General features: G+C 43.3%; 2 protein-coding genes across 3 annotated transcripts; one reads left to right on the forward strand and one right to left on the reverse strand.

Moving 5' to 3' along the window:
* Positions 1-8,438: 8,438 nt before the first annotated feature.
* Positions 8,439-13,538, reverse strand: lsm1 (LSM1, U6 small nuclear RNA associated). 2 transcript variants are annotated; one of them, XM_088994673.1, is made up of 5 exons: positions 13,424-13,538; positions 10,747-10,844; positions 10,568-10,636; positions 10,310-10,425; positions 8,439-9,020 (listed from the first exon to the last, which is right to left on the reverse strand). In XM_088994673.1, the coding sequence occupies exons 2-5, from the start codon at positions 10,790-10,792 to the stop codon at positions 8,850-8,852; spliced, it is 402 nt and encodes a 133-aa protein (XP_088850799.1). In that variant the 5' UTR covers positions 10,793-10,844; positions 13,424-13,538; the 3' UTR covers positions 8,439-8,849. The 2 variants fall into 2 exon arrangements, with proteins under 2 accessions (XP_088850799.1, XP_088850798.1); XM_088994672.1 differs by lacking the exon at positions 13,424-13,538 and adding an exon at positions 12,222-12,802.
* bag4 (BAG cochaperone 4) lies at positions 10,879-19,940 on the forward strand. Its single transcript, XM_088993875.1, has 6 exons — positions 10,879-10,894; positions 10,975-11,003; positions 12,810-12,929; positions 14,223-14,447; positions 15,549-15,812; positions 18,241-19,940. The coding sequence occupies exons 1-6, from the start codon at positions 10,879-10,881 to the stop codon at positions 18,700-18,702; spliced, it is 1,116 nt and encodes a 371-aa protein (XP_088850001.1). The 3' UTR covers positions 18,703-19,940.
* Positions 19,941-21,858: the final 1,918 nt, after the last annotated feature.

Here is a 21,858-nt window from a genome sequence, read left to right on the forward strand (position 1 = left end):
CGACTCTTTATTCTCCCAAATGTATCGCGAAAGCGCTGAAGATCTCAACAGTTCCAAACATTGGCAGTAACGTTGCACAAAGTGTGGAAATCATTGGCGAGGTTTTCCTGCAGTCATGACCAGCTCTTCTCCATCTTATCTTGACACACATTTCACCGAGAAAGAACCAGAGACACTTGCATCTTGCGTTAACTTACCTTCTCTTGCTTTAAGCAGGACAGTGTTGGCCACGATGTTCTCCAGCTCCATCAAAATAAGAAATAAAACAAAAACAAGAGGAGGAAGAAAAGAACAAAATCCTGAATGTAGAGGCTCACGGTGCACAGACGCCTGCAGCGAAACCACTGTCCTTTGGGCTTGCGAGGCCCGCGAGAATGCGTCTTCACTCCTCGTTAGCAGCCAAACAAATTTTACTCATGACAAAGTCGAATAAGATCAAAAAGGATATCAAATGTCTGCTTGCAGTGCAACACGGACTTGGTTTCTCTTTGTGGGATGATAGTGCGCTGCAGCATTTCTACTACCGCAAAGGCATCTCATGCGTGATTCGGCTACAGAATATGTCCACCAGGGTATAGAAGAATAACTCTGGAGAAACCAGTGTGACTCTTGGGGTGATTTCTCACAGCATCGCACCAGCGGACACCGACAGATTCACGTTTCGGCAGCAGAGGTTGGCTGAGTGCAGTAAAGGGGACGTCAGTGCGCCCCTCTGCCCTACGTACGTACGTACGTACGTACGTCTACAAACGTGGGCTGGACCAACGGCGCCCAACTGTGTCAAGCCCACTAAAACTCACCGGAAGAGAACACATTTTGTTTTAATCCTCAAAGTAAAATATCTACGATTGCTGACAATGATACTCGTATTGCTTGAGAACAGTGTTTTTCCCCAAAGCTATTTTAAGACAAGGCCCATAAATAGAGAGAACACATAAAATACATCTTTATTTACATTGTGCTTTCAAAAGTTAAAAAAATAATATTGTGTCCCGTGGCAATCAGTCAAAGCCTCTGTTGGACCCTGCAACAAATCCTCACCGACATTAAAGGACAACCGACAACCTTTGTAAAATACGCTCAGTAGAAGTCATTTGAAGCCATTTTATTATGCCAGCCAGATTATGGACACAACTTGTCCGGAGACGTCGGTTGTCCTTTGGACAACCGACTTCACTTTTTTGTTTCCTAACTGTCATCAGAAAAACGTTTTATAGCACCTAAAATACCCAAAACACGCAGTATATTTTTACTCAAATGCAAAACACCAATAAAAATGACTTAAAGTGTCCAAAATCTGCAACAAAAATTGAGCTGCGAATTGGGCATTTTCAGAAGGTCTCGCCCCCAGGTCGTGACGTCACGCCAAGACGTCTTGCATTGCTGGAAAATCAAAACAATGGCTTCGGATTTGGAGAATATGCTTTCTTGTTACTCATCCAGTTATGAATATGATTCAAATAGTTCTGAAGAGGAAAACATACATTTTTGCAATCCATTAAAGAATTTATTCCGTGCCATTTTGAGGCAACATTGGGGGGAAATGTATTGTTGCGTCACACGAGTGTATGATTTTGAAGTGCGTCTTTCAACACTTTCATGTCTTTCAATTCCTTGATCTCCTTGTTGTGCGTATCACCCTGACGCATAGCACACGCTTGCAAATTGTATAAAAGGAGCTGTCGCGGGACAGAGAGATTGGGCGAACCACGGGGCAGAATCATCTCGGACTCACAGACCCAAAGAGACTTGCACGGACCCGCTCAGGCGCCCGGCTCGCGCCGGGCGTCGGACGGACATCACGGCACGACTTGCTCAACTCCACGCCACGATCAAGCTCTGCGCGTCACCTGCCTGGGAGATCTGACAACGAACCTACTTACAAATAAAGAGAACCATCAAACTCTTTATTGGCGAGCCAGCCAGGTGTAGCATATGTCACACTGCTACAGAATGTTGCGACAGGTCGAAAAGCAGCGGTGACGTCACGACCGCAGGTAGACTAAGATGGTGGCACAGTAAACACGTTGACAAAGCAACTCTCCTCCTCTCATTCCTCCGGACACAACATTGGCGACGAAGATGGACTTCTACACAGCTCCCCTCCCCTCGTTTCTCGCGCTCCCCGGTGAGCCACCAGTCCCGTGGTCCCGCTGGTATGACTCGTTTACGACGTATCTGACGGCGACCGGACTAAACGAGGCAAGCGAAGCACGCCGAACGGCTATGCTAATACACAGTTTAGGTAGTGAGGGGCAGCGCATTTTTCGCTCTCTTGGACCCGCGAAGACATACGGGGATTGTGTCACTTTATTGGCCCGACATTTCGCCCCACCTCAGGGCGTGATTGTCCGGCGGATTGCCTTCCGTCAACGACGGCAACGAACAGGCGAGTCAGTGCACCACTACGTGGCCGATTTGAGGTGTTTAGCGGGCCTCTGTAAATTCGGCCGCTTGGAGGAGGAAATGATAAGGGATCAACTAGCGGAGCACACAATTGATCCCAAGCTACGGGAAAAACTACTATTGTCCCCTGACGACCTCCCACTATCGAAGGCTGTGGAGATGGCGTTCCAATTGGAGAACGCAGCACAACTAACGGCTCGGCTTGTGAACCCACCCACACCTTCACACTCTCCCGCATTGGCACAGATTGTTGCTCCAACCTCGCCACTCCCAGAAGCCACCGCCACCTACGACTCCACCTCTACATACGACGGTGCAGAGATAAATGTGGCCAGACGTCAAGGGGCCGATGCACGCACGCCTTGTGCCAACTGTGGGTCAGCCTCGCACCCCACACGTGCGCCCACTTGCAGAGCCACCGGACAACGATGCCAACGCTGCGGGAAGATGAATCATTTCGCAAGGATGTGCCGCTCTGCTCCCACCTTCACCTACGACCGTACCGAGATGAATGTCGTCAGACATCAACGGACCAACACACGCAGACCTTGTGCCAACTGTGGGTCTGCCTCGCACGCCACACGCGCGCCCGCTTGCAAGGCCACCGGACAACGATGCCAACGCTGCGAGAAGATGAATCACTTCTCCAGGATGTGCCGCTCCGCCCCTACGTCGACAAACATATCATCCCGCTCACCAGACCAGCCGAGGCGAACCACCATCCACTGCGTGGGCTCGCGCGCCAAGCCATTCAAGTGGTGCACAGTGGAACTGGATGGAGTGAGCTTACCACTCCTGCTCGACACGGCAGCCTCCAGGTCACTGTTGAACGTGTCCACAGTTCGACGGCTATTTCCTCATCTCCCGATCGAGGCCAACGCTGAGGACTTGTTTGGCTATGGCCAAACTAAGATTGGTATGGTGGGCACTGCCACCTTCACGGTGCGCTATGGCTCAAGGACTCTCCCTGCTTTCACTTTCCAAGTGTCCCGTCACGGCGCCAACCTCTTGGGCTTGGACTTGTTTTGTGCACTCGGCTTTTCCATCTCTGACAGTGCGGGTGCCCCAATTCACCCCCAGGCCAACGGGGGTGGAGGAAGCTCCAACCAAGCAGACGGCCTTCCCTACTCTTCCTCAGCCAGCAGAGGGCCCAACGAGAAGCGCCGGACGAAGCAACGCACACTTACTGTGTCGGACTGGGTCCGCATTCGCCGGCCGTGCTGCTCTCACAAATTGGACTCATTCTGGACAGCACCAGTCCAGATTACCGCCCAACTCGGACCGACCACTTTCTGTCTGGCTGACGGGTCCCGTTGGCATGCCAGCCGCCTAAGGAGAGTGGCGGCACCGACCCCCTCGAACGACTTCTCAGGCAAAAACTACTGACGCCTCGAAGAGCGTCGTGAACCAGCCGTGCCCGTGGGGCCAGAGCCTCGGCCAGCTCGCGTTCGCCTTTGCCCTCGGTATTTGGACAATTATCACCGATTTTGAATGTCCCTAGCCAGTGCTTAGCCTATCGCGTGGCAGAATAACCCACACGGCTAAGCAGGGAAACCGGCAGTCTACCCGGTTTCCCTTGTTACAGAGTGTTTTGGTTCCTTCAGGGAGGGGGGGGGTAAATGTAGCATATGTCACACTGCTACAGAATGTTGCGACAGGTCGAAAAGCAGCGGTGACGTCACGACCGCAGGTAGACTAAGATGGTGGCACAGTAAACACGTTGACAAAGCAACTCTCCTCCTCTCATTCCTCCGGACACAACACCAGGAGCATTTTTTCCCTCCTCCTCAGCCCAATCAACTCTCCAAATGGAAACACCCAGATTTCCCAGCTGCCCGTGAACCCGGCATCTTCACAGCAAGACCCCTCAAAATTTATTAACTGATCAGGGATATTTTTCACATTTGAAAGACAGTTAATAAATTGGGTTCTTACTGTGCTATGAGGTTTGTACACACTACATTTAAAGGACAACCGGCACCATTTTTTTGTGTTTCCCACTGACATTATAAAAACGTTTTATAGCATCTATAATACCCAAAACAGGCAGGCTGATATTTTTAGTTAAATGAAAAACACCAATAAAAATGACTTCAAAATGAATCCGGAAATGGCCAGTTTCAGAAGGTCCCACCCCTTTGTTCGTGACGTCACGCCATGACGTCTTGCCTTGCTCGAGAATCAAAACAATGGCTTCAGATTCGGAGAAGATGTTTTCTTGTTACTCATCCAGTTATGAATATGATTCAAATAGTTCTGAAGAGGAAAGCATAAATGTTTGCAAATGATTCAAGGAGTCCTCCCATATCAATTCGAACCGCCAATTACAGCAATGTAGCACCCAGAAAATGCAGAAGATTGCGCCCAAGCTCCGTTGGAAATGGGCTGATTTGTCAGCTGGGAATTTGTGTCAGCGAATATCAAATAGTTGTCTTGGTGCAACACACAACGATTCACCATGGCGTTATTTATGTGTTTTCCCTCTAATTTCGCCATCAACACGAAGTTTTCAGACCAAACAAAGTACCCAAAATGCATTGTGTGTCGCTTTCTCGGTCAGGGGCGGTCCAAACGTGACGTCACATGGGGATCGTCATCAACTCGAAACCAAGACTTAGTGAATATACAGCACAAGTCTTAGAACGTAAACTATAGCTATATGCTGTGGAATCTTTGTAAAATACGCTCAGTCAAAGTCATTTGAAGTGATTTTATAAATTATGGACATAACTTGTCGGGAGGCGTCGGTTGTCCTTTAATGCTTTAGGTTTAGTATTTCCGGCCCAAACACTCCCTCCAAATGCTCCTGGCCCGGCCCCTCTGTCAAATTTTAGAACCCAGTGCGGCCCGCGAGTCAAAAAGTTTGCCCACCCCTGGTCTAGCTTCAACTACTCTTTCCCAGAGTTTCATTGTATGGCTCATCAACTTTATTCCTCTGTAATTAGTACAACTCTGCACATCTCCTTTGTCTTAAAAATGGGCACGAGTACACTTCGTCTCCATTCTTCAGGCATCTGTTCACTATCTAAGATCTTGTTGAATAACCCAGTCAGGAACACCACCACCACCTCTCCAAGACACTTCCATACCTCGATTGGTAAATCATCAGGCCCAAGTGCCTTTCCCCCCTTCATCCTCTTCAGCGCCCTCCTCACTTCACTTGCTAATGCTTGCTATGTCTTGGTCCACAACAGTCACGTCTTCTACTCTTTGTTCCTTCTCATTTTCCTCATTCATCAATTCTTCAAAGTACTCTTTCCATCTTGCCATCACACTACTGGCACCTGTTAATACATTGCCATCTCTATCCTTAATCACCCGAACCTGCTGCAGGTCCTTACCATCTTTGTCTCTCTGTCTCGCCAGCCAATAAAGATCAGTCTCACCTTCCTTGCTGTCCAGCCGAGCATATAAGTCATCATAGGCCTCTTGTTTGGCCTTTGCCACCTTTACTTTAACCGTGTGCTGCATCTCCTTGTACTGCTGTCTACTCTCGTCCGTCCTCTCAGTGTCCCACTTCTTCTTTGCTAACCTCTTTCTCTGTATACACTCCTGCACGTCCCCATTCCACCACCAAGTCTCCTTATCTACCTTTCTTCCACTCGATACACCAATTACTTTCCGACCTGTGTTTCTGATTATGTTCGCTGTAGTTTGCCAGTCATCTGGAAGGACCACTTGCCCACCCACTGCTTGTCTTACCTCCTTCCTAAATGTCATGCAACACTCTTCCTTTTTCAACTTTCACCATTTTGTCCTCACTTCAGCCTTTGGTTTCTTCATCTTCCTCACTGCCAGCGTCATCCTACAAACCACCAACCTATGCTGACTGGCTACACTCTCACCAACCACTACTTTGCAGTCACTGATTTCCTTTAGATGGCGCCGTTGATACAAAATGTAGTCTACCTGTGTACTTCTGTCTCCACTCTTATAGGTCACCCTATGTTCCTGTCTCTTCTGAAAGAAAGTATTCACAATAGCCATTTGCATTCTCTTAGCAAAGTCAGTTCTTCATCTGGAGTCCAAACCTGCCCATCACCTCCTCATCATCTTTGTTTCCTGCGCCAACATGTCCATTGAAGTCTCCACCAATTACAACCCTTTCACTTCTCGGGATGGTCTGCATGACTTCAAATTTCTCCTTCTCCGCCAGCTCACATCCTACTTGTGGGGCATACCCACAAACAACATTGAACATCACGCCTTCAATTTCTAGCTTCAGACTCATCATTCTATCTGATACTCTTTTTACTTCTAAGACATTCCTAACAAACTCCTCTTTTAAGATAACCCCAACTCCATTTCTCTTTCTGTCTTCACCATGATAGAACAACTTAAACCCTGACCCTAAGCTTCGAGCCTTGCTCCCTTTCCACCAGGTCTCCTGGACACACAGTATGTCGACCTTCCTTCTCTGCATCATGTCAACCAGCTCTCTACCTTTACCTGTCATTGTTCCTACATTCAAAGTTCCTACTCTTAGTTCTATACTCTTGGCGTTCCATTTCTCTCTTTTCCTCTGGGCACACCTCCCTCCTCTCCTTCTTCGACCAACGGTAGTCCATTTTCCACTGGCACCCTGAAGGTCAACAGTACCAATGGCGGCCGTTGTTAACCCGGGCCTCGATCGATCCGGTATGGGATTCATAGGTTTGATTCGCATATTTGTTTTGGCAATTTTTTTTTACGTCGGATGGCCTTCCTGACACAACCCTCTGTATTTATCTGGGCTTTGGACCGGCACAATAAGACACTGGCTTGTGCCCCCTTGTGGCTACATTAGTTAATGACAAACATACGTTTGGTTATTTATGCCAGTAGTCTATTCTCAATATTTTGGAGGATGGGGTACGAATTTTTTATTTTTTTTCAACAACGGGCAACTTAAATACCGTATTTTTCCGGTGTATAAGGCACACCGGACTATAAGGCGCACCTTCAATATATGAAAGTTGTCCAAATATAATATAAAAATATGGACAAAATCTTTCCAAATATAAGGCACCCCACATTATAAGGCGCTACAGTAGAGGTTCGGGTTACGCACCACTTCTACAGGTGGAATGGAGTGAGTAGTGGCTGCTGACAGTCATTGCAAGACCTGTTGGGGCTCAATATTACTTCGCATGTAAGGTACACCTGAAAATAAGGCGCAGGGTCGTCTTTTGAATAAAATGAAGGCTTTTGGGTGTGCCTAATACACCGGAAAATATAGTACTTGATGGTTCAACGAAAATTTGGGCCGCACATGGACCACACGCTTTTCTAATTTGATGCATGACAAAAAGACTATTTTAAATATAGAAAAAAATACATGTATGTTATGCACCAAATAAAATATTTTAATATTTTATGTTGATACATTTGTCAATGCTTGCAAAAACGATCAATTGTCCTCACACAGCAAAACTCAAAATTTACCATTTAAGGACAGCACAAAACCACTAAGCAAGTGAAAAATACGTATTTTGTCAATTTTGACAAAAATCAAACCTCAAAATACTGCATTTAGATTGTTGAGGTACTTTGTCCTGTATATCATTTCTACAATTTACAGTGTACTTTTTATTCAGTATTAGCATAACTAAAACATGCCTGTCATCTAGTGGTGACTGATATTACTTGTTAAAACTGGAATGGGTTGGTCTTCGGTGTTATGGGATGTAAAAAGTCCTAATTTATTTGCACTTGTAATGACAAACGGCTCAGATTTTTAAAAGAATCGTATTTCATGGCTCCAGTAAATACGTATGCTGTTTCTAAATGATTTTGTTAAAGGAACAAAACCTAAACATACCTTTCTTTGAACGAAAAGGTGCAAATGAGGGCACAAACGCGCATGCAAGCACGCAAGTAAGCACATATGTACATTTAAATGTGTTTTCACAGGAGATGGTAAATTTAGGCACAACCCCGTCCCTCCACCCACACGCTTTATAAAATAATTGCAGTATTATAGATTTACTTGGGTTGGTGATCCACATTCTGCTCATGATTACCATTGCAAGAAATTAAAACGCAGTTCTTGATGCTTCTTCCAAAATGCTTCATTGATATTGATATTTACAATGGAAAGGGAACAAAGAGTGTCATGATTTAAAAAAACAACAACATTTTAATGGAGCATAGCCATTACTTTTGTACCATTGCCAGGCCTTAATACCTCCAACAACAAACACTTGATTGAGTAACACAAAGTGCCACTGTCAAATAATTGCATTCGTAGTGAGCCACAACAAATGTTTTTTGCCACGGATGACCTGAAAATCGGAGAGAAGTGCATTAAAATTAAATGTATACAGTACACTACAGTAAGGAGGCAAAGTAAAATGTTGCCATGTGCTCATAAAATCATGTTATCAAATTCAACAAAGATAAGTCTGATACAAAAAGATACCAGTCTGATACAAACTGAAGCAGCTCGTGAGCTGTAGGCCGTTTTAATATTCATCCAAGTTATCAACTTTGGGGATGGAGAGGCCTCTGTCTTTCAAGACCTGCATCTTCACTTTCTCAGTCTCCTGCTTCGTTTGCTGCTTCAACCGCTGCTCCTCCAGAATCTCTTCAATGGAGACTTGTTGCAGGACTGTGTCACATGGTTTATCCACATCCTGCAATGAAAGAGATAACATATCATTACACATGAACAATACAATTACATGCTTTGCATATGAACAACCTGAAATGCATAAATCACCTAAATGTCAACGCCGTATAGGAATTCGCCCCATGCACCCAAAAGTTGTCTGAGTCGTTTTTTATAGCTGATTTCCAGCCATTTGATTGATTCATTTTCTTTTACTCACATTTTGACGTTTATTTTTCAATTCAAGCCCATAATTGAGAGTGGGTAATGCATCAAATGATATTTGCAGCTGAAAGTTCAACAAGGGAAGTGTCATCACAAAAAGGTATTGCCATCTTCTTTTTTTTTTTTTAATGGAGCGTGGAAAGGGTGGGAGCACAAACATTGAAAGCCAATGTTTGTGTTCTAAAAAAATGGGACTAAAAACATTCTAACAACCTGTTTGATGTCTGTCACTGACATACACCAAGAGTTTCTTTTTCAGGACATTCCAAAACGTTATCTTGGCTATAAACAATGTTTGCGCAGTAAATGATCAATTTTCCCGCTTCTCTTAGCTTCAAAATTGTTTGCGTTTTCCCCATGGACACTTTTCCAGTCTTCATGTTTGCATCAATTGCAGTTTTCACAGGTGAAACAAAGCCGAAATACACTTTCTAATGTCCAAGTAATCAATTATTATAAAAATGAAAAACCTGACCGACTACAAACAAATGGCAATCAGTCACATGTTCCAAATATTACTCAATGGAAAATTGGGTGGCTTCGAACAAAAGGTGCTCAGTCTAGAGCGGTTGGACACATCAAGATGAAAATACCACAAAATAAAACCTAGACCCATGAAAAAAAACTAAAAATGTATTCATCTTTGATCTTAAAGTTAAAAGTCTTCAATATACAATAAAATCAAGTGAATCCCCTTGTCTATCCAGGACGTTTGGATGGGATGATGTCGGAAGTTAACCGTTCAATCTTACACTGTTGCACCATTTCACAGGAAAAGAAATTCCAAACCTCAAGTATACAAACCTCACAAAACCCACTGTAGTACTGTCAAAATATTATTGGATAACGTCCTGATCGAAGTCGTCACGAGACCACGACTAGGACTTTGTACATATAATTGTTGTTGGGCCGACTTTTTTTAATCATAATTTGGGACAGTGGGGTTGTGAAACAAACAATACCACGAGACATAAGATGCGATGCATAACTCAAAAAAATGAGTGCAATTGCGGTTTTCTAGAACGGTGCAAAATACAGATAAATCAAAATGACCGAAACATGTGTGAAACAAAGAAAATGTACACGTACTATTTCGCCAAGGAGCACCACATTTTCTCCTCGCACGATGAAGATTCCTCTTGGGATATCTCCAAATTTCTTGCCCACGTGGATACGTTCAACTGTCTGATGGAAAACTAAATTGGCTGAAAGAGAAGAAAGGGAATTAAGTGGGCGAAATCTCCATCACAGCTCTTTCCATCAGTTCTAAATGTAAAGCGTTCAATTGTGTTACACACGTGCCTTGGTGAAAACTAATGGTCAGTTAATTAATTAAAAAAGACGTACCGAATTGGTCAATGCTTCTGAGGTACCCGATTAGTGTTCTACCATCTCGTAAGAGAACCAGATGTTTTTCTGTAGAGAACAGGTAAGGCGGGCATTATACAGCAACATTGAGGGCCAATGTGTCAGTAGCAAAGATTGTAAACTGTCTTCCCACGAGTAAATTATCCTTGAAGACTTACTGTCAATCTCATCAATGAGGCTTGCCGTCCCCGGTACGTAATTCATTTTGGAATCTTATTTCTTGAATGCCTTCACTCCATGAACATCTCTAAGGTTTCTGCGGGGAGACCGGAAGTGTTTTTATAAGCACCATGATTAAACTTCCGGGTAATGTTGAATTTATTTATTTTTTAGGGAAAGGATCTGACCATTTGATCTACATGCCACATACCACAATAAAATAACAGGAGGGGCAGACACTCTTCTAATTCTACGGGTGAGGACTACAAAACAATCAACTTTTGGAGATTCAACCACACTGAGCTGCATATAACTGGATACAGAGTTGTATAATAATGTTAAAGGAACTCGGAATCGTTCTTCTCCAGTTCATTTAGAGGGGCTTATTTTTTGTTTAAATGTAAAGTCTCGCAACAATTATTTTTAGCATCTACTAAAAAGTAAATCTCGTGAAAAATATTTCAAAATGGCACAAATTACGACCGCATTCCATATCAACACATTGCGTATGAAGGGGAATGTTGTCCCTCCCAAAATGGCCATCATGTCATCAATTTAGTATGTGTATTAGCTGATCCGCAAAAGCAATCGGAGAATCTCGTCTTCTTCTTTGTATCCTTAAACGCACAAATCATACAGAATTACAGATTCATTGATATTGAGGATGCTGATTTGTGTTTTTGAAAATTGGGTTTGAAAAAAAAATACTTGATTTCAATTAATATTGTGTTTATTTTTTGTATGACCAAGATTGATTATATAACATCAAGTCTTACTCGTGTAAGTTACAAGTTGAACTAAAACATTGACTTGATATTATCTGTAAAATATTAAAATATATAAAAATTGTTGAATTATTTGATCAATGTAATTTTTGACAGCGTTGCCGTCTTTTAGTTTATCCTGTACGTGGTGTCCTTAAAAATATCAGAGCGGTTTCTCTTCACAGTTATTCGCCATCCTCATTAGGATAAACAAGTTGACGCGAGTTTAGTGTCGTCAGCCATTCAATCATTTCCTGATCTTGATCACATCCTCTCTACTTAAGCCCCCTCTTTGTTGGTTTCCCACAATTGTAATTACAGCCATTTAAAATATATCAGAAGGGGTTGTATCATCACAATAATATTGCCTGGAGTGCATTTAGCTCGGACATAACCGTCTAATGCAGACTGGCCCTTGAGGTACAACTTGGATAATAACCCCGGAAACTGCCGCAAGAAACATGGTGAGTCAGACTAAAGCACCTGCGGTGTATAAAGGCGTCTTATTAGATGTTTTGTGTCACTGCTTCAGGTAAAAAAAAGTAGCACGCCAATGTAAAGCTCTTGCCAATGCTAGCTTCGGGGCTAACTGGCTAATTGCTGTTATGTAATGGCTAGCGCTTCCTTGTTAGCCCAGCTAAGTTTCTTTCGAATCGCATTTAATTTTGCGTAACAACATCGCAACCGTAATTTAAACTGAAATGATTTACCGCAGCTAGGTTCTGCTTGATTGCATGCATCTTTCATCCGACAGAATGACCAGTATCCGATTCTATGTCCCGGTATGAGAGCAAAGGTGAAATTCGGTAGGGACGTGAAATACAAAAGAATAATGAAGCAAACATTTTAATTGTAATACAGACAGACTTCATTGAAAATAATTTGGAGAAAAGGGAGAACTTGGTGCTTCACATTGAATGATAAAAAAAATGTTGCCAACGGCGTCATACAAATTTGATTTACCTTCTTTGCATGACTTTTAATACCTAAGATATGTTGATACAAAAGAGGTCAACTACTTTTTATCGTGTTTGAGAGGTCCAAAGATGAGTTGTCCCACCACATCTGTGAGAAACATCGAAGTATTGCATCAAAACGATCAACTCGAGAACTCGACCAAAAACGGGATTCCAGTCCACATCAAATATATTTATTGAGGCGAAAAACATTTCGAACCAGCCATAGTGCGTTTTTTTCGTTGAAGCTCAAATAGATCTGGCACGAAGTGACCCCTCAAAAATGCTCAAGAGTAATTAATAGCACAACCAGGTTCTTTGCCACATTCTTCTTGTTTTCAGGACACTCCACAATATTCAGGCTACCCATCACACTACTGGTATCCTCAGGCTCACTCCACGGGGCACTATGCAAATACCTATCCCTCTGGATCTAATGGCCAACCACAGTATAACCCACAGGTACGTTTTGTGTTTGAACATAACTTGCTGTCAAAGGTGGAGAAGTGTCATCATCACAATCTTTTAAACCTTTATTTGTGTTATTTTACCATTACCTTCTGTATTATAAATTGATTTTTCATGATAACTTGACAGTTCAGAATGGAACCAACAACGGTTTTATTTGTTTTAGTATAACTGTGGTTAAAATTGCTACAGGTTTATAGTAAGCATTGACATTTCAACATCACCTGTACAGTGATACTTCAGCTTACGAACTTAATTGGTTCCCAGAAAGTGTGTGTAAGGCGAAAAGTTCGTCTGCCAAACATTTATTTCCCATAAGAAACCCTTAAAAGTGAGAATAATCATTTCCCAGGTCCCCATAAAACATAATTTTCTACTAAATAAGCCTTAAAACTACACAAAATATACATTATTGTATGTATAATAAATGTGCTATTGTATTGTAATTAAAGAAATAAACTACTATATAATAAAGTTGTTTTATTTACCTTTATGATGGTCGTTGTTGTAGTTGCTTCTTGATGATATCCAAGTGAAGTTGCCGTGCTTTCCCGGCGATAATACCCTCACTCAGACTGTCTAGCTGCTTTTCGTTAATCCAATTCAACAGAAGTTTTTCAGCCCCTTCTATTGCCTGAGACCGTTGCTTAGACAACACAGAAACACCCTTTGCCACACATAGCAATGGTCAACTTAGCATACTGGTAGTGGGACGCTAAGTTACGCAAACGCACACCTCGTTCACGTTTTTCGATGATCTCCTTCTTCTGCTCGACCGTAATTTTCTTTTGCGCCCTCTTCGGCTTAACACTAGCCTGTGGTGGGGTCTTTTTAAGAGCAAAAGTACTCAACTTGATAGCAAACCACGTCTGCACTCAAAGGGGGTGTGGGAAACTACTCCGCCAGCCACCGTGGCGCTGTTTGACTGTGTCGTTAGGTGTTCATCCGCTGAAAACTAGTCCGCCAGCCACTGTGGCACTGTGTGGTTTGGATCGTTTGCTGAAAACTAGTTTGTATGCCAAAATTATATTCTCGAGAATTTAATGTTTGTAAAGCGAAAAGTTTGTAAGATAAAGCGTTCGTAAGCCGAGGTATCAATGTACAATTAAAGCTTTAGAGATGGCACGTGAGACACTGGAATGCATTTTTTTCCACATTGAAATTATTGTTTTGCAAGCCCAATAATTCAAAGGTCCATTTGAAATTGTATAGGACCTTGGACCTCTCGCATCATAGGAATTGTGCGTTACAGAATACTGTAATGGCTCAATTCTCCAACTTTTGTAGGTAATTTCTGGAGCTTATCCGAATGGCCATGGTGTCTACAGCCCAGCACAGAGTCAATATTCAGCGAGCGGTTTCCACCCATCCAACCCTTTCTACTGTGCTGACACTCAGACAACGCCTCCAGCTTCTTACCCTAGTCAGAGCTGTCCTTCAGAACAAAACGATGGGCCTGCTGGACACCCACATCCACAAAACCTTCACTATCCTGGTATACACAGTCAAGGGGTAAGGACATTTAAATACACAAAGCATCACATAAACCAGGGGTTGGCAACCCAAAATGTTGAAAGAACCATGTGACCCCCGCCCCCTCAAAAAAAAAAAAAACAAGCAAAAAACAGATCTTGTCGAGAGAAATTAAAGGCCTTATATAAGCCTCATAATGAAGGCAACAGATCCTATCAAAATGCCTACATTGTTTACTTTTTTTGTCACTTTTTTGTTTTTTAACTGACATCAGAAAATATTTTATAGCATATAAAATACCCAACACACGCAGTATAATATTTGTATTCAAATGCAAAACACTAATAAGAATGACAAGGTGTCCAAAATCTGCAAAAAATTGAGCTGCGAATTGGGCATTTTCAGAAAGTCCCGCCCCCAGTTCGTGACGTCACGCCAAGACGTCTTTCATTGCTTGCGAATTAAAACAATGGCTTCAGATTCGGAGAATATGCTTTCTTGTTACACATCCAGTTATGAATATGATTCAAATAGTTCTGACGAGGAAAGCATACATGTTTGCAATCGATTAAATAATTTATTTCGTGCCATTTTGAGGCAACATTGGGGGGGGAAAAATCCAAAAAGAGGCACAAAATGGAGACCTCCTGTGGCCACCTCCGTTTCCACAGGCTGATAAAGTCCTTATATGGAGCTTGGACGCCCTCTTCTGGCGGCTTTTGGGTGCAACACGAGTTTGTCAGACCAAACAAGTACATCAAAATACATTGACGTGATGGAAGGACTGCTACAATGTGTCTTTTTTCAGTCAGGGGCGTTCCTTTAGTGACGTCACGTACGGACTCGTCACCAACTCAAAAACAACACTTCCTGAATATTCAGCGCGAGTTTTAAAACGTAAAATATAGCTATATGCGGTGGAATCTTATTAAAATACGCTCAGTAGAAGTCATTTGAAGCCATTTTACAAATTATGGACACAACTTGTCCGGAGACGTCGGTTGTCCTTTAAATGTGGAGAGCAGCACTTTGCCAATCACTGACCTAAATAATTTTCCCATCTGTAGCTAAGCTGAAAACGGGTCAATTCTTTTGTTGGCTGGTCGCAACTTACTCTGTGTCACATCTGTGTGCGCCCAGGGTCCTAGATATCCTCCAGGGCCATATTCCCACTACAGCGAAGGTGGTCATACAATGCCTCCAAACACGCTCTATCCCACGGGCCAGCCTCTGCACACCAACCCCCCAGCTGAAGCTTGGCCACACCCTGGCACGTATTCACCTTCACAGCAGCAATGGCAGCCAGGCCAACAGCTTCCTCCAAATCATTATGGAATACGCCCGCTACACCCTCCAGCTTGGCCAGGGACTGGAAGTGGTGCCCCACCACCTTACCAATCCAAGGTGTGAGCCAATTGAATATTATCTGTATGTATATGTCAATATTTTAAAATCTATTCACACGACTTTGTGTTTGCAAATTGCAAGGAACTATAGGAAAGTACTATATGTCGGTGGGTTTTCCCCGTGAATGAAAATGAAAATTTAGAGCTAAGCCAGACATGGGCAAACTACGGCCCGTGGGCTACACACGGCCCGTTAGGCTTTTCAATCCGGCCCGCCGAACTTGCCCAAATTATAGTAAAAACAGTGTCTGAAACTCATGACAAAAAGTTAGCGGACAACAGGGCAGATAACTGAAAAGTTGCCTGTCCCATTTTTCACAACTTGAAGCACAATGAGACAACTAATCACATTAAAAAACATTGTCACAAATTAGAAAGTTTTTTTTTAAATCAAGAATGTACCTACCACAAATGCTACCTTGCTTAATTTACGGTAAATGTGCATGGCTGTAGATTTTGCTGCAGTAGTCGATTGTCATTGGGGTGCACAATGCAACGTTTACATTGCTTCCTACGAGCCACTAAGCCCCTTTCATAAGTCTCACGTACACTTTACAGTCACGGTTTAATGTAAATGTACGTTTTGTAGCGTCACATATGTTGTTAGCTTCTTTTGAATCTTTCTTCTGGGCTGAGGTTCTGTGCATCTATTTTGGAAAATGACATGCAATTGCACGACTTTATAACGCTTTCAAAAGTCCGGAAGAAAGAAGCCGGCTTCTGATTGGCTGCCGTGCCGAGTATGCAAATTTCAACTGCAGGTAGCCTCGTCTGTGTGCTCGGCGACGGTACACGTGTATTGTTTGCGCGTGAAGGCGAGGGCATCAGTAGAGAGTTTGTTGAGCGCGCGGTCAGGACAAACCATCTATGATTTGGCGGAATTTAACACAAGTAGGTATTATTGAGCTTGAATATTTCGTTGTGTAATAATATGTTTTGAATGTTGAAAGTGATTCCATTTTTCAATAAATGTTGATTTCTTTAACTTTGCCCCTTCAATGAAAACTTATTAAAAACAGACGCAATCTTGATAAATCACAGTGCATATGTTATTTTAATCTATTTCCATTTCCTCCTCCAAGTATCTGCGAAATAGTATGTAAACGCCATATTCCTTGAGACAAATTTATTAACTGATCAGGGTTATTTTTCACATTTGAAAGACAGTTACTAAATTGGGTTGTAGTGTTCTTACTGTGCTATGAGGTTTGTACACACTACATTTAAGGGACAACCGGCACCCTTTTGTTTTCTTTCCCACTGACATCAGAAAAACATTTTATAGCATCTAAAATACGCAAATCAGGCAGGCTGATATTTTTAGTTAAATGAAAAACACCAATAAAAATGACTTCAAAATGAATCCGGAAATGGCCAGTTTCAGAAGGTCCCCATCCCCTTGTTCGTGACGTTACGCCAAGACGTCTTGCCTTGCTCGAGAATCAAAACAATGGCTTCAGATTCGGAGAAGATGTTTTCCTGTTACTCATCCAGTTATGAATATGATTCAAATAGTTCTGAAGAGGAACGCATAAATGTTTGCAATTGATTCAAGGAGTCCTCCCATATCAATTTGAGCCGTCAATGACAGCAATGTAGCACCCGGAAAATGCAGAAGATTGCGCCCAAGCTCCGTTGGAAATGGGCTGATTTGTCAGCTGGGAATTTGTGTCAGCGAATATCAAATTGTTGTCTTGGTGCAACACACAACGATTCACTATGGCGTTATTTATGTGTTTTCCTTGTAATTTCGCCATCAACACGGATCAACACGAAGTTTTCAGACCAAACAAAGTACCCAAAATGCATTGTGTGTCGCTTTCTCGGTCAGGGGCGGTCCAAACGTGACATCACATGGGGATCGTCATCAACTCGAAAACAAGACTTCATGAATATTCAGCGCAAGTCTTAAAACGTAAACTATAGCTACATGCTGTGGAATCTTTGTAAAATACGCTCAGTCGAAGTCATTTGAAGTGATTTTATAAATTATGGACATAACTTGTCCGGTGGCGTCCTTTAATGCTTTAGGTTTAGTATTTCCGGCCCAAACACTCCCTCCAAATGCTCCTGGCCAGGCCCCTATGTCAAATTGTATAACCCAATGCGGCCCGCGAGTCAAAAAGTTTGCCCACCCCTGAGCTAAGCTCATGGGGAGTTTGAATCTTTCGCCCAAGGTACGGGTTGTAGGCTTCTGTGCAGTTTGTGTAGATTTCCACAATTAGGGTGTCGTTTCATGATGTGTTACCACCAGTAAATGTGTGTGCGTGTGTTAAGTAGAGTAACATTTTTTTTTCTTTATTACCTTCTCACCACTGTAGAGTGTAAAACAATGCCCAAGGTTTCAAATCTCATTTAAAGTCAGATGTAGTAATGTGCTTTCTTCATGGAAATGCAAAATAGTTTTGTGCTTTGTGTCATTCCAGGACCAACAACACCAGCTGCCGCAAATGGGACCAAAACCCAGGCTAACCACATGCCCAAATCGCACCAATGGGAAACCCACAGAAATTAGTTCACCTCCCCAAAACTACAAGAACGCAGGGCAATTTGATCAAAATCACTCACAAGGTGAGCCCCCACCGTCTGCACCTACCCAAGCCCAAAATCCGGGCAAAGCAGGACCCCCACCCATCGGCGACAATCCCAGCTTGGCTCGGGTTCAGCAAATCATGGCAAGAGTGCTCCTTCTTCAGGAAGATGTGGATGAGTTTGTGGGTAAAAAAACAGATAAGAGTTATCGATGCCTGGAGGAACTTCTAACCAAAGAACTGCTTGAATTGGACTCTGTGGAGACTCGGGGACTTGAAAATGTCCGTCAAGCACGAAAGGAGGCTGTGCAGAGAATCCAGGCCATTCTCGACCGCCTGGAAAGGAAAGCTTTCTAAAGTCGGTCATGAACCACTTTATTGGGCCTCAGACCGTATCGGCTTCTTCCGGATATTATTTGAACCACAGAGTTGAAACAAATGTTTAAAACTGACCCAGTAGGCTGTTGGTAGTAGATAAGCAAACTGTTTTTGTACATATCATCGGGGACTATCAAATCAGTCTGACTGAATTTTGAAGAGGGAATTATTATTGTCACTCACAAAACGTTACTAATCCCCCTTACTGTCCTTGCTTGTTTATCAGTTTTAAAAGGGTCCTTTGCACTTCATAATATGCACATTGCCTTAACTGACCATGACCGTTTGTCACCGTCCAGTTGCATGATCACATACAGTAGTCCCTCAGTGCATCAAGGTTATCACAGTACTTGAGTTCAGCGTGTTTGTTTCCATTTGGGCTCCACATTGCATGCACAATACTTTTGCAACCTTTTGACCTTATATGTGAAGGATGGATGAGTAAAAAAAACACACACACACTATATATATTGGATTGGATATGCCTTTATTAGTCTCACAGTGGAGAAATTTACATTTCACAGCAGCAAAGTGATGAAAGGAATGAAAGTAGAAAAACGAAATACATGAGCTGCTGGAAAGGCAGCCACTCTATATATATATATATATATATATATATATATATATATATATATACATATATATATGTATATGTATATATATATATGTATGTGTATATATATGTATGTGTATATATGCGCACACATCCATCTGAAGATAACTATTTTGCCTGTGATTTACAGCCAACAAACATAGCTTCAAACAATGAAAGTGCATTTTCCCAATTTTCAATCCTAATCTTCAATAACCAATTTAAACTGTTGTTAAAGTACCCAGATCAAATTGTGTTTTTTTCTGTCAATAATCTCACCTGTTCCCAATGTCGCGCAATCCTTCCAAGTTGTAAAATTTCGACATTTCCCCCATAAACACGATTGAGTTCCACATTTCAGGGGATGTTTAGTACGTTTGGGAAAAAAATTAAAAAGTATTGCATGGGAAATGTATCATCTGTCTTTCATATCGATTTTCTTGTGCTTTTACATGGAGCCCAAATATAAAATGTCAACTATAATGCATGTTTCCAGCACAAGGTGGAAATATTTGGCTGCTTAAAAAAAGCAAAAAAAAAACAAGAAGCCACTAAAAAAATGACAGTACAGTATTTGTTCCAATGAGAATTCTGACAAATAATAAAATATAGATTATATTTTTAAGAGTAGTGAAACTTGTCATTCTTAGAATCATGAAACACTGGACATGAGGTTATTCTGTCCGTTAGTGCCAATGGATGGTCCTCACATGAGATTTAGCCTGTTGAGAGTGGTGTGGGAGCTGTGCCTCAGGGATGGGAAGGTTGTGAATTTGGGACACATCATCAGTAGTGCTCCAAACAATCATTGGGTGTTTCGGCCTTTCATCACTAGACACCCTCATCGATGGTGGCCAGCGACAGGTTGATCACGCCCGCACTTGTGTCCCATGCCCAATCAGATGTTGAGAAGCTGGTGGGGGGGGGGGGGGGGTCTTAGCTTGCTGACCTATGAGCCCAACAAGGGTCCTTCCTCTTCATCCAGATCCAGTGGCTGCTTCTTTCTGCCGCTTCGGAGAGTGATCTAACTGAGTGCCGCAGAGCCTGTCCATGGATACCCAGGTCTTTTAGCAGTTTGATGGTGGAGGAAGCCACAAACCCTCTGCATCCAACATCAATGGGATAGACCTTGGCTTTCCATCCACTGCGAATTCTGTGTAGGGCAGCTTCTTGTGCTCGTAGGCCTCTTAAACTGAGTTTTCCCACGGGACTGTGAGTTCTGTGATGTAGACAGCCTTGAGTGAATGGGACCAGAGCACCAAGTCTGGTCTTAGGGTGGTGGCTGCAATCTCCGCTGGGAAAACCAATTGCTGGCCAATGTCAACCCGCAACTTCTAATCCCGGGCCCTGGATAACTCTCCAACCTTGAGGATGGTTGTGCTTTTTCTCTCCCTCTTGGATGAAAGTCAATGGTGCAGTGCTGCAAGTGGTGGCTCTCATGGGCAAGGAGTTGATGGTATTCCTCTTGTTCTCAAGCAACCAGGTCCTCAAACTCTTGAGGACCTGGTTGTGCCTCCAGGTGTAGCGGCCTTGTGTGAGGCTGGTCTGACAACCGGTCAGGATGTGTTTGAGAGTTCCTGGAGTTGGACAGAGGTCACAGGTTGGATCTTCGCCATACCATTGGTGGAGATTTTTTGGAGATGGGAGCACATCATTGATGAAGCTGATGATGCTTGCCTCCATTTCCCAGAGATCCCTCCAGCTGAGCTTTCGCTTCTCCAGGCCTTCCCAACTCATCCATTGTCCCTGCTTGGCAAGAGAGACAGCCTTCGGAGTTCTTTCAGCTTCCTCTTGGCGGCGCAGCTCTTCCATCACCATTTTCCTTCTTTCCGATGTTGAAGACTTACGCCAAGATGGTTTGTTTGTAAGGCCAAAGCCCCCTCTTCCTAGCTGGATGTGTCCCACAATGTCACTGTGCCTTAGGGCTGCTGTGGCCTGCTGCGATGGATGGCGTCCATTTCCGTCCAGTTGATAGGAGGGGTGCAGCTTGACTGATCTTCCGGTCTCTGGAGTCTGTAAGGGTCATCTGAAGTCTCACTTTAGAGCACTTGTACTCTTCGGTGAGGCTCGTGATTGGAAGGTCAAGGACCCCTTTGCCATAGAGGCTGATGTTGGACAGACAGCGTGGAACACCAAGCCATCTTTTCACCTATCTAGTGATGGCTCGCTCCATCTTCTCCACCGTTGACCTCATTGACTGTGTGTGGCCACATTACCCGAGGGAGAAGTCCAAACTGCAGACACCAGAGCTTGAGCTTGCCTGGCAGTGGAGTCTTGTTTATGTTTTCCAGACTTTTGCTGATGTCCTGCTTTAGTTTCTGCACTTGATCTTTGTCTCTTGGGCTTGCATTGTACCACCTGCCCAGGATTTTGAGCGGTTCCTCAGACACCGTTGGTATTGGGTCATCACCAATGCAGAACTTCACATTTTTTAGCTCTCCCTTGACTATTGAGATGCTGCGTGACTTGTTTGGCTTGATTTTCATCCGAGCCCATTTGATGTTTTCCTGCACTTTTCCAAGTAGCCGCCTGGTGCAAGCTGC

Source organism: Hippocampus bargibanti, linkage group LG04 (assembly GCF_051943395.1).
Source record: "Hippocampus bargibanti isolate YZ-2025 linkage group LG04, ASM5194339v1, whole genome shotgun sequence".
NCBI lineage: Eukaryota > Metazoa > Chordata > Actinopteri > Syngnathiformes > Syngnathidae > Hippocampus > Hippocampus bargibanti.